We start from the raw sequence: 15,071 nt of genomic DNA, 5'->3' as shown, positions 1-15,071 counted from the left end.
AGCTCCTTTTTGTTTTCCTTCATGTCTGATTTGATTATTTTTCCAGTTGACAGTTTTGATTTGTTGGCCGCTCGCTGTCCTTCATTTGTGGCAGTTTGTAAATCTGGAAGAAAAGGGATTAAAAAAAACAAACAAACACAAAATAAGAAAAAAATAATAAGAGAAACAACAAACTTAGGCCCCGCCCACATGAGAACGTTTCTTGTGAATACATAATTGAATGTTGTTTTTTATTTTATTTTAATGGTTTCAGGGTGAACGAAATCTTCTAACGCCATCTTAGCATGTGAACTAAACACAACATTTTGAAAACCACATGTAAATCCACCTCTAACCGAACCTCAGCACCAAGTGTGGCAGACACCACAGCTCACAGCTCGTGTTAGTTTGTTTGTAGCTGGATTACTTTACCGAGCAGACACGACTGATGAGCCTGAACTGTAAACCATTATTATTACACCATTTTTTAACATTTTACTGAAGTGTCAACAACACAAAACACTGACAATACATCATGTATACTTTAAACGAGCGGTTCCAAACTCTGATCCCTGAGGAACACCATCCTGAATGTTTCAGTTGTTTTCTGCTCCAACACACTCGATTCAGTGACTTAATTACTTCTAAGTTCTGCAGAAGCCTGTTAATCACCCATCAATTCATAGCAGGTGCGTCAAAACAGGTAAACAAATAAAACATGCAGGGCGGTGTTCCTCAAGGACTAGGGTTGGGACCACTGTAAGTTTAAACAAACGTATATCAATTTTAACAGTGCATAAATAATTTACCCTGGTTGTAAGGACTACACTTCCCTCCAGCCTTGAACAGCGTCCATTAAGTCCAGAACTTTGGACGGACGTGACTCTTAATCAACCCTGTCCTTGTCTTGTAGTTTAATATGACCCAAAGTAGGGGCCCCGAGTTCCTTAATTTTGGAAGATCGGCTGATACTTACATGAGAAATTGATTTTACGTATTTTTTTGTAGTTTTAACAATTGTCTGAACTTTATTAATATTTCAGAGCACTACCTCATGGTCAGTTAAAACAAGTTTTTATTGTTTCTGAGATAGTGTTCAAGGGCATGTATTTTAATAAAATAAGATTGGAAAATTGAAGGTGCATTGTGACCTTATAACGCCTGAGAGTGTCGCTTATAAAACAAAATTGGTATCGGCAAATATCGGAATCGGCAGACTTTTTAGAGATCGGTGACCGGCCAGAAAACTGCAATCAGTGCACCCCTAACCCAAAGTAGAAGTTCCACTTTCTGGTCAGTGCACAGTAAGGATCCAGTTCTTGCTCTTATATCCACAATTTTTATTCCTTCATGTGCTTACAGTTCAGACTGTGTAAAAGTGGAGCACTTTACATGACCTTTACCCTCCTGAACGCCTCGTCAAAGTTGAGTTGGACCCCCTTCAAACTCAGTAGGCCCAACTCATTAAAAACCTGTCAAGGTCCAATTTAAAGAAAAATAAAATGGTGAAAAAATTAATACATTCACCATGTTTTTCTAAATTCTTTAGCCAAAATTAATTATAAAGAAATGTGAAATTACCTTTTCTCATTATAAATTTTTCAGCAATATAGTGTAAGCTTTATGCTCATGCTCTACATCTTATTTCCCGTTTCTGCTGTGTTTTCGTGGCAGCGCCACATGCTGGTCTGGCACAGTTCCTACAACATTTTGGGTCGTTTCCTGTGGTTCCACGTGGAAGAAAACAGTCCTACAAATGGGCTGTGTTAATGAGCATATTTTAGAAACATCAGAAAAGGTTGTTTTGAGAAACAATGTTCTCGTGTGGACAAGGTTTAAGTCATTAAGAAGTAAAGTGATACAAAATTAGTCAGACAAAGTGAAAAAGAAGTGAAACAAAAAAAGGCAGTTTTTAACGAGCAGAGTGAGACAGTGTAAATAAGGAGGAACTGGGAGAAACAGCTGGTGAATGTGCTTAAAAGTAAATTGTGATTTCTAATCTCTGCCTGAGGGACTGGTCTTTACTCAGAAGGAAACAAAGAAAGCACACAACGAGCAGCCTCTGGAGGGCACATGTTCACCCATTTTCTGGGGTACGGCCTACATTTTAGCTTATCTTAGCAGTTTCTGAAGCCACAGCTACAGCAAACAAGAGAAATGTAGCACTAAAAAGAAAACGGAGGACAGGAAATAAATAGCAGGCATAAAGGAGGAGCGTTGGTGAGTGGAAGATAAATTCTTACACTGGCTGATTCACCAGACCAGGGATTTGGAGCGGGTGCTGACTCCTTTTCTCCTGCTGGCTGCTGCCGTCACCGCGTTTCGATGGCTTCGCTTGTGAGTCTCCAAGTACAACTAAATAAATAAAAGATAATTAGTGTTATAAATAAAGCAACAAATCTCCCCATTAGTTTTTTGATTATTGCTCAGTGCCGTGGACACAATGATGAAATTTTTGCTCGTCAATTTTTCATTTCAATGAAACTCTCAGAAAGTAATTATTAGATGTGCATACATTACTCTTTAACTTTTGGAGTCAACCCAATTCAAGATGGCCGCCACAGCTAATTGACACATAGATGAGAATTCCCTGGAATTCCATTTTTGAATTTTACAAATACTGAGTTAAAATAAGTGTGGCAGTAGTTAAAAGTTATTCAGAACACTTAGTCCAAGCACTAACTGAAAGATAAAGTAGCTTTGATTGAGTCTACGCAAAATGTTTTTTCAAGATTAAAAAAAAAGGATGGATGGATCGATACTGCAGATAGATATAGATACAATAGACAGATATATAACATAGATATATAGCATAGATATGCAGTATAACAGATATATAGCATAGTAGACAGACAGACAGATACTTCATGGTTATAACTTCACATCATTTCTAACTCTAAGGTGATCTTAGTTAAATTTCTGTCATGAAGCACTTTAACTCTTGACGTTTCAAACGATGAACTTAAAGAATTAAAAAGAGTAAAGTAATAAAACTGCTTGCTCTTACTGATAATTAACTCAGTATGTGTTTTAAATAATATAATATTCTCAAGGAACACATAACTGTTATAAAAGATTAATATTTATGTGAGTGAAGTTAAGACCATACCTTCTTGGCAAAAGCCCGTCCACACTGGTCACAGGCATGGAGGGAGAAATTCTTTGTCACTCTGACTTCGGTGGACGACGTCCCGGTGCTGCTCTCTGACTGGACATCGTGTCTCCGGGTGTGAGGGGTCTGGTTGCTGGACGAGACGGTGGAGGACGAGTTGCGGGTTTGTGAGTGTTTCTCGCTGCGGCGGGTCAGCGGGGGGCTGACGGGACGCTGCGCTGTCTGCTGCCTCTCCTGTTTGCGTGTGAGCGGAGGGGATGGAGCGGAGGCTGGGGACGACAGCTCCTGCTGCTTTCGAGTGACGGGGGCAGGAGTCGGAGCAGAGGAGGAGGGCGAAGAAGAGGAGGTCGGGGCAGGCGTGGAGCACTCTTGTCTGCGGGTGACAGGAGGTGAGGGAGAGGAGGAGGAGGACGATGAAGCGTGGCGGCCGTTCACTTCCTCTTTGACGTTGCTGCCGGTCCTCTTGCTCGTGCTGCTGAGGACCGCCTCGGCGAGCCTCTTCACCGCCCGGCTTTCGAGCTTGGGCATGATCTTTGCTAGGTAGGCGGACGACTTCTTGTGAACGACGGTCACGTGGCGCAGGACGTCTCGCTTGCGGCGCGACTCGTAGCGACAGAGCGGGCAGCGGTAGAACTTGATGAAGATGTCGTTGCCGTCGGTGTGCAGCTCGATGTGCTTCGTCAAGTTCTGACGGGAGCTGAACTGACGCTTGCACAGTTTGCAGAAGAGCTGCTTGAAGTCGAAGCCCACCGACAGTTTGGTCATTTTGGCGGCCATGTTCCCGCTGCACACGTTGCCTGCACGGGAAGATGATGAAGGTAAGGATGGCGCTATCTTTGGGCTTGAAGGGGCTTCCTCCTCCTTCACCTTCACAGCATTGTGTGAAACTCCTTTAGCTGCCACGCTGATGTCACAGGGGGACGGGGCAGGACTACTATCAACGTCCTTATCTTCATCATCTTCATCCGAGTGCTCTACTGCCTCCTCCTTCACTTTGATGTTGTTGCTGATGCTCGAGTTAGTGGTGCTGCTGTTGGAGGTAGTTACCGTGACAGCGGGGGTGGGCGTGGCAGCAGACTTGTTACCTTTGATGCTGTAGATCTTGTGGACAATACGCATGTGTCTCTTCAACATAAGCTGAAAAATAGACAATAAAAAATCTTATTATTTGAGGACTGCTCCAGAATATTCCCAGTTTGAACCTTTCATCTCCTCCGGCACCAAACCAGGAAGAACATCCTAATGCACACAGATCTGATTACCAGTAGACACAAGCTTCATGAAAAGTCTAAATTAAAACCATGCACATACCCTGATGGTGCTCGGGCAGAAACTGGCTTCTATAAGTTTGTTTTTGGAAACATCTATACTTTACAAAATATTTAACTTTATGCACAAATATTACATTTGTTGACATTTAACAATTCTTCTTCAAAAATTGTTCAGACCCATTGTTCTCCTTCAAGTCTGCTTCAGTGTTCTGGCTCTAAAGTAGCTAGTGTTTAGCTGCATTTAGCTTTTAAAAAGCATCCTGTTACCAAGCCTTTGGTTTTATTTAGCTTTTAGCTAACCTTATGTTAGATTTATCTTCTAGATAGCCCTTTGTTACTTTTAACTAGTCTTTTGATACTTTTAGTAAGCCATTTGGTACTTTTGTTTTTTAGCTAGATTTCTTATTCTTTAGCTTATAGCTAGTGTTTTGCCATCTTAGCTTTAATTACCATAATTTTCGGAATATAAGCTGCTTCTTTTTTCAGACGCTTTGAACACCATGGCTTATAGAATGTGACGACTAATTTATGTTTGTTTTTTGTTTTTTAAAGGAGCCGTGTTACAGCCACTGTTCAGAAAAAAAATTAAAATTACTGTACATATTTGTGTATGTTACTGGTACATAGGCCTGTCACGATAAAAAAAATTGCTGGGCGATTAATTGTCTCAGAAATTATTGCGATAAACGATAATATTGTTTGAAATTCGACAATAAAGATTAATTATTGTCAAATTTAAGAAGAAATGTTGGTTAATTTGTTTTGAGTGTAGTACCTTTTTTCAACCACCGAATGGCAGTATAAGACTGTTTGAACTGAAGGATGGACAGTGAGGGAGAGAGCAGCGTGCCTCGAAGAAAAATGGGAGGGAGGCCCCTTGACGTGACATGGGCTGTCGCTGGTTCTCAAAATGGCGGACGCTCGGTGTGATTTGAGTTCTTTAGCATAGCATTTTTCACATAAAGCTTTTAATAAAAAAAATCAGTAAACAAGTTCCCAGCTTCTTTTTGCAGAGAAAAACCTTTTACATGAAGGCACAGGTTTCAACTGTGAATTTTGGAGCTTCGACAAGATGGAGGCGTTTTCCCCGAGGTCGGCCTGTTAGCTTAGCTTGTAGCTTAGCTTCTCAGTTTACTGCTTTAAGCAATCCAAAAACACAATTTTGGATGGTTAAAATGGATTTTAAAGAGAAAAGAGAAAGGTAGGGGTCAGTGAAGAGCACTGGAGTTGAGCCTTTTGTCATCCAGTGTCTTCAGAAAGAGAGACACGAAGAAACAATAAAGCTGATAAATGAAAATGAGGTTGATAATTTTCATTTATCATGCGATTAATTGATTTATTGTTTATCATGACAGGCCTACTGGTACATATTTAATTAAAAGTTTAAAAAATCTTTCTGTGTAAATATTTCGTTACAACGCGGACACCTTATAGACAAGTGCTGCTTATATATGCACTTTTGTTTTTTAATTTATTTAATGGGCGTGGCTTATATTCAGGTGCGCTCAATAGTCCAGAAATTACGGTACTCTGTTTTTGCTTTTTCAGCAGATGTTAGCAGTCATTTGGTGCTCAGTGTTAGCGCTGCACCTTTCAGTTCATTTTGGTTCCCACAACAATCACAGCTGTGAAAAGAGATCAATAACATTGCTTGTTTTGTGAAGTTTTATTTCAGAATGTTAGACGACAACATCCATAAATACGAGTTAATTTTTTTTTGTTTTGCATTAATTAAAGTGCTTCATGTAATTTGATTCCTTTTATTCCTTCTCTGGAAGGTTATTTTTATATTAAAATAACTTTTTCAGTTGTTTTAAGCTATGAAAGTATATTTTAAGGGGTTCTCTTTGTGTATTCTTTAGTAGTAGGAGCTGGAAGAGGTGGCTGTAGAAAAAGATGTCTGGTCCTCCCTGTTCAAGCTGCTGCCCTCGTGAACCAACTCCACAACAAGAGGAAGATAATGGATGAATGGATTACAGTTTGATTACAAATAGTTTATACATTTAAACCATCAACAGATTTTAGACATTGTGTAATTGTTACCTTATGTACAATACCTTACAACTTACCATTTCTTTAATCTACAACAAATTCACCTTCCATTTGGTTCTGGTATTTAATGTACTTTCGTTCAGTTAGTTTGAACAATCCCAAATTCATCCGCATTTTACTCAAATCCTAAACTTACAAACTTGGTCAAAATGTTCATCAAAATATCGACTATGGGTGGTGTAAAGGTATAAACTATAAACCTGTGGATGGGTTAGAACCCCACCTGAGAGCTGTAGTTCCTCTTGCAGAGCGTGCAGCGGCACGAGGCTGTGTTGGCCGGTGAAGACGGGGCCGAAGGCTGACTCGGCGGTTTTCCTTGGTTTTGGTTTGGAGTGTTCGTTTTAGAGTTCACGGGCGTGGGCTTGGCGTTGTTGCCACGTGTTGGAGACGAACTATTGCTCTTGCTCCTCGGAGGAGTGACTTCCAGTGTGAAAGGCTGGCCGGGCCGCGAGGCGATGCTGGGGGTGATGGTGTCCCTCCGCAGACCGCGGTGCACCTCGTCAAAGTGGCGGCGCACGTTGGCTTTGGTGGCAAAGGTTTTGAGGCACACTGGGCAGGATTTTCCAGTCGGTGTGCTGAGAGTCCGAGTCCGACCTCAAGCATTATCAAAAACATTTTCTATTACGACCCATTATTTACTGCTTTCATTCAACAACACACAGACTGACTTGTCTAGAAAATATTGAATAATGAATTAATAACCCTGGCTTAACGTTTCCTCCCAATGTATTTTCATCTTAAAATGCAAAAAGAGAAGTAATCCTGATATTTTGGTATAAAGCCGTACCTTTCACCATGGAGAGCAGACTTGTTGGAACGGTGCGCGTCTCTGTGAACTTTCGGAGCTCCTCCAGTTTCGTCTGGTGCATTTTGCGGCAGTGACGCCTGATGCTGCGACGCGAGTTGAAGTCTTGACCACAAAGACAACAGGAGATCGTCACATCTTCAACCTGGATGGGTATAAGTCAGAAAACTCATCATCATAGGAAAATGCTTAAATCGTTATTGCAATAACAAACACTTTTTTTTTTATGTTTGCAAGTTTTGATTTCATTACACATTAAATGGTCTCCCACTTTGCATTTCGTCTCCTACCCCACTGTTGGACCCCTCGTCTTCAGGCTGTGGCTGCTCCTCTTTGGGTTCCTCGTCGGCCTCCCACCTCCTGTGTCCTGGGCTGTTGTGGCTCTCTGACCCACTCGGCTGGTTGGGCTGACTGTTCTCCACGTTCTCCTCTGCTTCTCCCTCCCAAGCTACCGGACTCTCTCTGGCACTTTGAGACACGAGACAAAACGTCATCAACCAAGGGCAAATAAAAGCAAACTGAACAAATATATTACTTGCACGCAGTCCTGACATATTTAAATGTGCACAGACCTGGTTGTGTGTGATGGATATCTGGTCAGATCCTCCTCTGTGGTGAGGTACTGGAAGACTGCCTTTGTGGTGGTCTGAATGGGCTCAAGTCGGACCACATACTCCGGGACTCTGGGATAAATAGCATCCAACAAATCCTTCATGGCTACACCCTGTTTGTCATCACCCGAAGAACCTGTAATAAAACATCACCAAACATTAAAACTGAGCTTCAAACACTTAAAGAGATTAATAAACCAAACTAAACATACTCAGACTAACATTACTGTACGTGATTCTGATCAGTTGTACTAATTCATGTTACTTCACACAAATATCTAAACAAGAGGTGATTTGTGATCAACAAGCAACCCAAAATAAATACATTTTAAAAAACTACTAGCTTTGAAACACTGAAATGAGTTTTGGGTTACAGACTTGACCAAAAGGTTGGAGATCAACCTAAAGAAATAAAACTCTGAAGCCCTAACAGCAGATGTTTGTGTTGCAACAGCTGTCCTGCAGGAATATCTTTGACCCCAAGCAGCCTTCTTGTAGTGGCAAATTGTGAGCAGGCATCAGATTAAATTGTTCAAATCCAAACAGGAAACATAATCTTGCAGGACGGGTGCAATCACACCTTTCTTTCACATTTTTTTTTGTGTGTGTTCCTGGACAAGAGGAGTAACATAAAAAAATAAAAAAATAAAACAATTTAATACTCTTTCAACATAGCTGTTTGTGAGTGTGTGCCGGGGCGACAAAACAGTTTGTTTTTGCGAGTTTGGTTTGGCTCAAATATTTTTTAAACACAGATTTTTCTTTTATAGTGAATATAAAAAAATGTGCCTTGAGCATCAAGAGTTTGGAAAATTCTCTTGTAGTAAATGTTTTTGTAGTAATATTATAGATGTAGATATACGCATCTGTTGCTCGTAAAAATCGCAGCTGATGTGACTGACAAAACGTCTCCAGTTTTGTCTCTTTGGTCCCAGAAACGTCGGGGCATGTCAACGTTTATTTTGATGCGTTCCTGTCTGGCTGTCAGTAGCTGAATCCCCCCAGGGTCTTCTTCCATGGAGCCCATTGCGATTCAAAATGGGACGGATGGTGCGATTAGAAAGTGACGTACCGTATTTTCCGCCGTACATGTCGCTCCGCCCCATAAGCCGTATCAGTCCAAATATGTCTATTAACGTGGAAAAATCTATAATTATGATGCTTCGCCGTAATCGTCGCATCTATTACGCGTCATCGCTGATGCGTCACGTTTGTTACGAGTCACTGCTGACAAGCTGGAAACACGGGCCGGTATTGTGCCAAAAATCGATTGGCTGCCAAATGGCGGCCGCGAGAGCGTGCACGGGAGGACTTTAACAAGAATTTAACAAGACTAACACTTAAAACAATTATTTGTTTGCTCAAAATTATAGTAAAGGTGCGTCTCAATTGAATTTTTACTTAATAAATGCACTTTAATGGTCTAATTAGATGCATTTCACAGGGGCGGTCCAGCGGAATGAAGTTGATTTGATGGATGCTCCAAGCAGCGAGCAGAACGAAGGTGGCAGTCTATGGCAAGTCGATTGTGTCATTAATAGCTGGTGAAGATTCTCAAGTCATCCAGGACATGGTAAATTCAAAAATGTTCCAGACAAAAACAATAAAATATTAAGTATAATAAATAAAGTCCAGTTGTTTTTGCCTTGAACTTTTTTGAATTTGTAATTAATAACCACTTTTACCTATTGCATGATTCAATGGTCTGGGGCATCTCTGGGTGGAGTTTGCATGTTCTCTCCGTGCATGCGTGGGTTTTCTCTGGGTACTGCGGTTTCCTCCCACAGACCAAAAACATGCATGTTAGGCTGATTGGTAATTCTGAATTGTCCCTAGGTGTGAGTGAGAGAGTGAATGGTTGTTTTTCTCGATTGTCTATGCGGTCCTGTGATGGGCTTGCGACATATAGGGCAAAAAATACGGTACTTTGACCTTGTAGCATAGCTTAAACGATTTTGGAAGGTTTCCTTGGCTGACTAGCCATCTGATTATCCTGGAGTCACATTTCCTCTTGTGTCCATGTCCTGGGAGGTTGGTTATAGTCCCATGAATCTTATATTTCTTTTTATAACTTTGGATGCTGTGGTCAGAGGGACATGAAGCTGCTTGAAGAGGATCTTGTAGCCTTTACCTTTACCACAGATATCTACAATCTTCTTTCTGAGCTCCTCATGCAGCTCTCACCTTTGCTTTCTCTGCTTCAAGTTCAGTGTGGTGCACACAAAGATACCAAACAGTGGCTGTTTGTTGCCTTGAAATAGGACGAACGTCTGATGAAAAGCTTGAAAGAACCTGTGATACTAATTATGGTCAGACACTTAATTTGAAACATGACTAAAATGCAACAAGAGAAGTGAAGTGAAGAGAGCATCATTACAAAGGTATAAAGATCATGATAAAAAATATTCTTACATCAGTAATTGTTACAGCAGGCTGCTTGTGACGAGATTGATTTCTTTATCAGGAGGAGAAAGGGTGGATTAGACTGTCGTCTCCCCGCACTTCTAAGCAGACGTGGATACATTCCAGATAACAAGAATTACATAAACACACAAACATTAAAAGAAAATCTTTTTTTTTCTTGCTCGTACAAGGGGAGAAACTGCATTTTGTGTAACGACAGAAGACATTGCTGTGTGTTCCTCTGAGTACGAGCGTATGCACAAGAGAAAATGGTGGGAGAATAACAAGTAGGAGACAGATGGTGTGGAAGCAACTGATGGATCCTTAGAGTGACAAAGTACAAAAGCAAAATGTGAAGGAGCCCAAGGAGACAATGAAAGCAAAAAGAGAGTGTAATCTTCTGAGTTCACGGGGACTAAATGGAAGTCAGGTTTGATCGCGTCTTGTTCGAGGAGTCAAAGTTGGTTCTGGTGATGCTTTCAAGCGTTTTCTTTGAACATCATCAGCTTCTACAAAAAGCCCCGGCCAAAAAAGCTCTTATTTATCCTTCACTTCTTCTGCCTGTTGAGTTTTAGATTGAGATTTGGACTTCTGTGCTTTTTTGTTGTTCTATGGGGTGTTTTTTTTTTGGTTGGTCTTTGATTTTAAGGCTGTTGGAAGCATTGTGATTTGGTGCGTAGCTGCGTGCGTGCGTGTCGTCTCCCTCACCGTCACAATCAGGCAGCCGTGATAAGCAGTAGTACTCCTTGTGTGTGATGAGGTTTGGGAGGCCTCTGAACAGACTGCGACATAGCTTACACTCAAAGATGGTGTCAACTTCTCTTAGCAGCATGCGTTTCAGCTGGCTGGTGCCTGCAAGACATAACAAGCAAGTAGATTAAGATTTACCTAAACATCTCATTCCAATATGATCTTTTAAGAATAGTATCTTCCCTTGCCTGGGGTCTATAGAAAATACGAACACACACAACCACACTCTCCCTGCAAAGGTTATTTTAGAATCACCATCCAAATTCTAATCAAAAGGAGAACGTAAAAACCCACTGACACCCTCCAGGGACCAGGGACCTTACTGCTGTGAGGAGATAGTGCTAACAACTATACCACTCGCTGCTGCTCTGATTAAAAATAAGGTGAGGACATTTTAAAAAAAGTCTATGTCAAGCATATATCTTGAAGAGATAATCTGCAAAATGCCATATGAGAACATGGGGAAATGAATGGGACTGATAAAACTACAGAAATTTGCATTTTCTGTGTAAATTATGTACGAATGCTCAGCGCTGAACGACTGTCACAATATGCATAAGAAGCTGAAACTGAATAATTGAAGTTAAAACAAGAAAGAAGATAAAATTAGCAAAACAGCACCAGCAAGTTCAATAACAAGTTCAATGCTGAAAGTCTTTAATGACATTTTCTTAACCACAGATACCGGTGATTCTGTGCTGCTTGTCCTGTTGGACCTCACAGCCGCCTTTGACACCATCAACCATGAGATCCTCATTGCTAGGTTGGAGCAGTGGGTGGGCATCACAGGGTCAGCCCTCAATTGGTTCAGATCTTACCTCGCCGACAGATCCTTTTGTGTCTCCATCAAGGAGTTTAGTTCTGCAGCGGCAGAGCTTAAATGGGGGGTTCCGCAGGGGTCCATCCTGGGTCCCCTCCTATTCTCTTTACACCTGCTGCCGTTTGGTGCTATTTTCCGGAAACACAACATGCCCTTCCACGTCTACGCCGATGACTGTCAAATTTACTTCCCACTAAGACACAATGGTACATGCTCTATTCAACCTCTGCTCGACTGCCTGGCTGACATCAAGGACTGGATGGCTTTAAACTTCTTAAGTTTCAATGAAAAGAAGTCTGAAGTCATGTTGTTCCCTCCCAACGACACGATCACAAACCACTGCATCGACCTCTCTGCTCTAACCCTGTCAGAAAAACAAAGATTCACTAATCTGGGCGTGATAATGGACCCTTCCCTGAAACTTAGCAATCACGCAAACATGATTGTTAAATCATGTTTCTTCCAACTGAGGCGGCTGTCTAAACTGAAGCCCATATTGTCCAAAAATAACCTGGAGACAGTAATACATGCATTCATTACATCTAGGCTTGATTACTGCAATTCACTCCTGTTTGGTATCAGTCAGACCTCCATTGCACGACTACAACTTGTCCAGAATGCAGCAGCCCAATTTTTAACCAGTACAGGCAAAAGAGAGCACATTACACCAGTTTTGGCCTCACTGCACTGGTTACCGGTTCACCTTCGAATCCAGTTCAAAATACTTCTGTAGGTCTACAAATCGCTGAACAGTTTCCTCCTCCCCCCATCTCTCTGATCTGCTACAACTGTATGTCCCACCACAATCCCTGAGGTCAGCGGACCAGTTGCTCCTCACAGTTCCAGGAACTCGTCTTAAGCGCAGAGGGGACAGGGCCTTCTCTGTAGCAGGACCAAGACTTTGGAACGAGTTACCTCTGCTTGTCAGACAGGCCCCCTCCCTCTCGGTTTTCAAGTCCCGTTTAAAAACTCACTACTATTCAGTAGCTTTCAACACCAGATGATCTGTGTTTTGAACCTGTATGCTCCACACTGGTTAGTCGTCATTATCTGCATCGTTTTTATGTCTATATTCTGATTTACTTCATTTTGTATTTTGCTTTGTGTGTTGTCTGTTGTTTTGTCTGTACAGCACTTTGGTTGGCCTTGTCGCTGTTTTAAGTGCTCTATAAATAAAATGGTATGGTATGGTAATATCACTAAACAATAGCTAAAAGTTAGAATTCAAAAATCGTTAGCTTAAAGGGAAAATTAGCAAAACCAAAGCAAAAAACTTAAATTAGCAAAACATTCCATAAAAGTTAAAATTAGCAAACCTGTAGTTACAAGAATTAGCTAAGTTAAATATGTAACTAAAGTCTTAAATTAATTTTCAAAAGGAGCCAATAGCTAATGGGGAAAACTATAGCTAAAAATTAGAATGACCAAAACCATAGCTGAAAGAATTACCAAATTTAAACATGTAGCTAAAGGCTAAAATTAGCACTAAAACATGTAGCTTGTAGCTAAAATTACCAAAAACAGTAGCTAAATGCTAATATTAGTAAAACCACTAAAAGCTAAAAATAAACAAAACAATCACTAAAAGCTAAAAGCTAAATTTGGCAACTCAGTAGCTAAAGAATAAAACTAGCTACAACAAAACTAAAGATTAAAATAAGCCTTGCAGTAGCTAAAAGTTAAAAAGGAGCATACGAAGACCAAAATAGAGCAAATATTCAAAGAAAACTATGTTTCATATGAATTGAATAGATCTTAATATTGTTCTATGTGGGAAACTTTTGTAAAGTTCAGTATTTCTGAAAAGTATAACGGTTACAAATACCAAAAAGCAAAGCTTATTAATCCAGACTTAGCTGAACATTTTAATATTTGGATGGTTATAGTACAAAGCATGGGCTGTCTGTTTGACAGGTTTATTAAAAAGTCCATGCAAATATACAGTCCAACAGAAGAAAAATCACGAAAAAAGCCTTCTGAGATGAAGTAGGAACGACATTACAACAACAGTGTGGACACAGCTACTTTGTTGCATTTGTTTTGTTGTTGCAGTTCACATGAGATGGAACGTGGTGCTCGGCAGCCTGACTCTTTAACAGCTGAGAATAAACACACCCATCCTGCCAGAGGAGTTCACTTTGTCAGCAGTGTAGTAAATTTATTGGCTGAGTAAAGAAGTGATTATTTTCAAAAGATGTTTTATTTTTTAAAGTAAAAGTATTTGCCAATTTAAAACTGCGTTTAGTACTTTGGAATTGGATTAGTAACTTTTACCTGAAGCTTTTAGCAATAAATTTAACCAACTGGCTTCTCTACGCTACTTGGCTCTCCCACACTGCATTTGTGCTAAAGCCAAAACTTGCCCACAGCGCTGATATGGAGCTTGGCTTTGTAATAAACTGAGTGGTGTTCATGTCAAAAGACAGTTGGTGGCACTGATTTATTTTGTCAGGTACAAAGCGGAGGCAAAGGAGGGAGCAGGGAAAAATGATTCCACACAGAGGAGTGTGGTAGCTGTGACAGACAGATGACATTTCTGTTAGTTCCTTTAAATAGTTTTTGCTGTTTACAGGTGAAAATACATGAGGGGGTGATTACCTGAAACTGGAGAAATTGAGTTTTCCTGCAAAACTGCAACACTGTTGAGTGTTGTTTGACTTTGCTAAAATTCACTTAAGGAATTGAAACTGAGTAGTTAAACCTAAAAGAAGCAAAAGCCTAGCTAAAAGCTAAAATGCTAACCAAAAGTAGCAAGAGGCTAACTAAAACCTAAAAGAATCTAAGCTAGCAAAAAGCTAAAAAATAGTAAAAGGCTAGCTAAAAGTAGCAAAACGTCCCAAAAAAGCTAAAATTTACTGAAGAGTTACTGCCACTGGGACTTCATGTTTAGACGTTACACGACTGAGACGTTTATTTTTGCATTTATTTTATTTTATTGACTGATGTGTTTATTTTCTAAACATGACGTCCCAGTGGCTTTCAAACCCTTGTCAGATTTTGGTCCAGTTTACACGAGAACAACATCTGGAAATGTTAGTGTTTGGGGTAATTAAAAAACGAGCAGGTTTACATAAAAACGCTGTAGTTTCCATGTCAGTTGGGGTTGCCAGATAAGAAATTGTGAACTGCAGTACTGTTGCGTTAAAATGATTTTGACCTCAACTGTCATATGTGCTGAGTAAAGATATCCTAAGATGGGGTGTGTGTGGTGAACATGTGCACAGAAAAGGAAGGGGTAATAAGACATTTTAACTTTATCTGGCAACCC

At 40.5% G+C, this 15,071-nt stretch overlaps 1 protein-coding gene across 1 annotated transcript in view; it reads right to left on the bottom strand.

The window, feature by feature from the left end:
• The window catches only part of znf800b (zinc finger protein 800b), a 43,487-nt gene continuing 28,416 nt past the window's right edge, over window positions 1–15,071 (bottom strand). The window contains exons 5-12 of the mRNA XM_037696282.1: window positions 10,942–11,085; window positions 7,792–7,966; window positions 7,510–7,687; window positions 7,202–7,364; window positions 6,638–7,008; window positions 3,089–4,228; window positions 2,223–2,334; window positions 1–103 (exon numbers count right to left, since the gene is read on the bottom strand). Of these exons, the coding sequence (XP_037552210.1) occupies window positions 2,233–2,334; window positions 3,089–4,228; window positions 6,638–7,008; window positions 7,202–7,364; window positions 7,510–7,687; window positions 7,792–7,966; window positions 10,942–11,085 (2,273 nt within the window). The 3' untranslated portion in view covers window positions 1–103; window positions 2,223–2,232. The remainder of the gene's footprint in view (window positions 104–2,222; window positions 2,335–3,088; window positions 4,229–6,637; window positions 7,009–7,201; window positions 7,365–7,509; window positions 7,688–7,791; window positions 7,967–10,941; window positions 11,086–15,071) is intronic.

The sequence above is a fragment of the Nematolebias whitei genome, chromosome 22 (genome assembly GCF_014905685.2).
Source record: "Nematolebias whitei isolate Nwh7 chromosome 22, NemWhi1, whole genome shotgun sequence".
Lineage (NCBI taxonomy): Eukaryota > Metazoa > Chordata > Actinopteri > Cyprinodontiformes > Rivulidae > Nematolebias > Nematolebias whitei.
The sequence above is the reverse complement of the archived record's forward strand: the minus strand, read 5'-3'. Positions and strand labels throughout refer to the sequence as shown.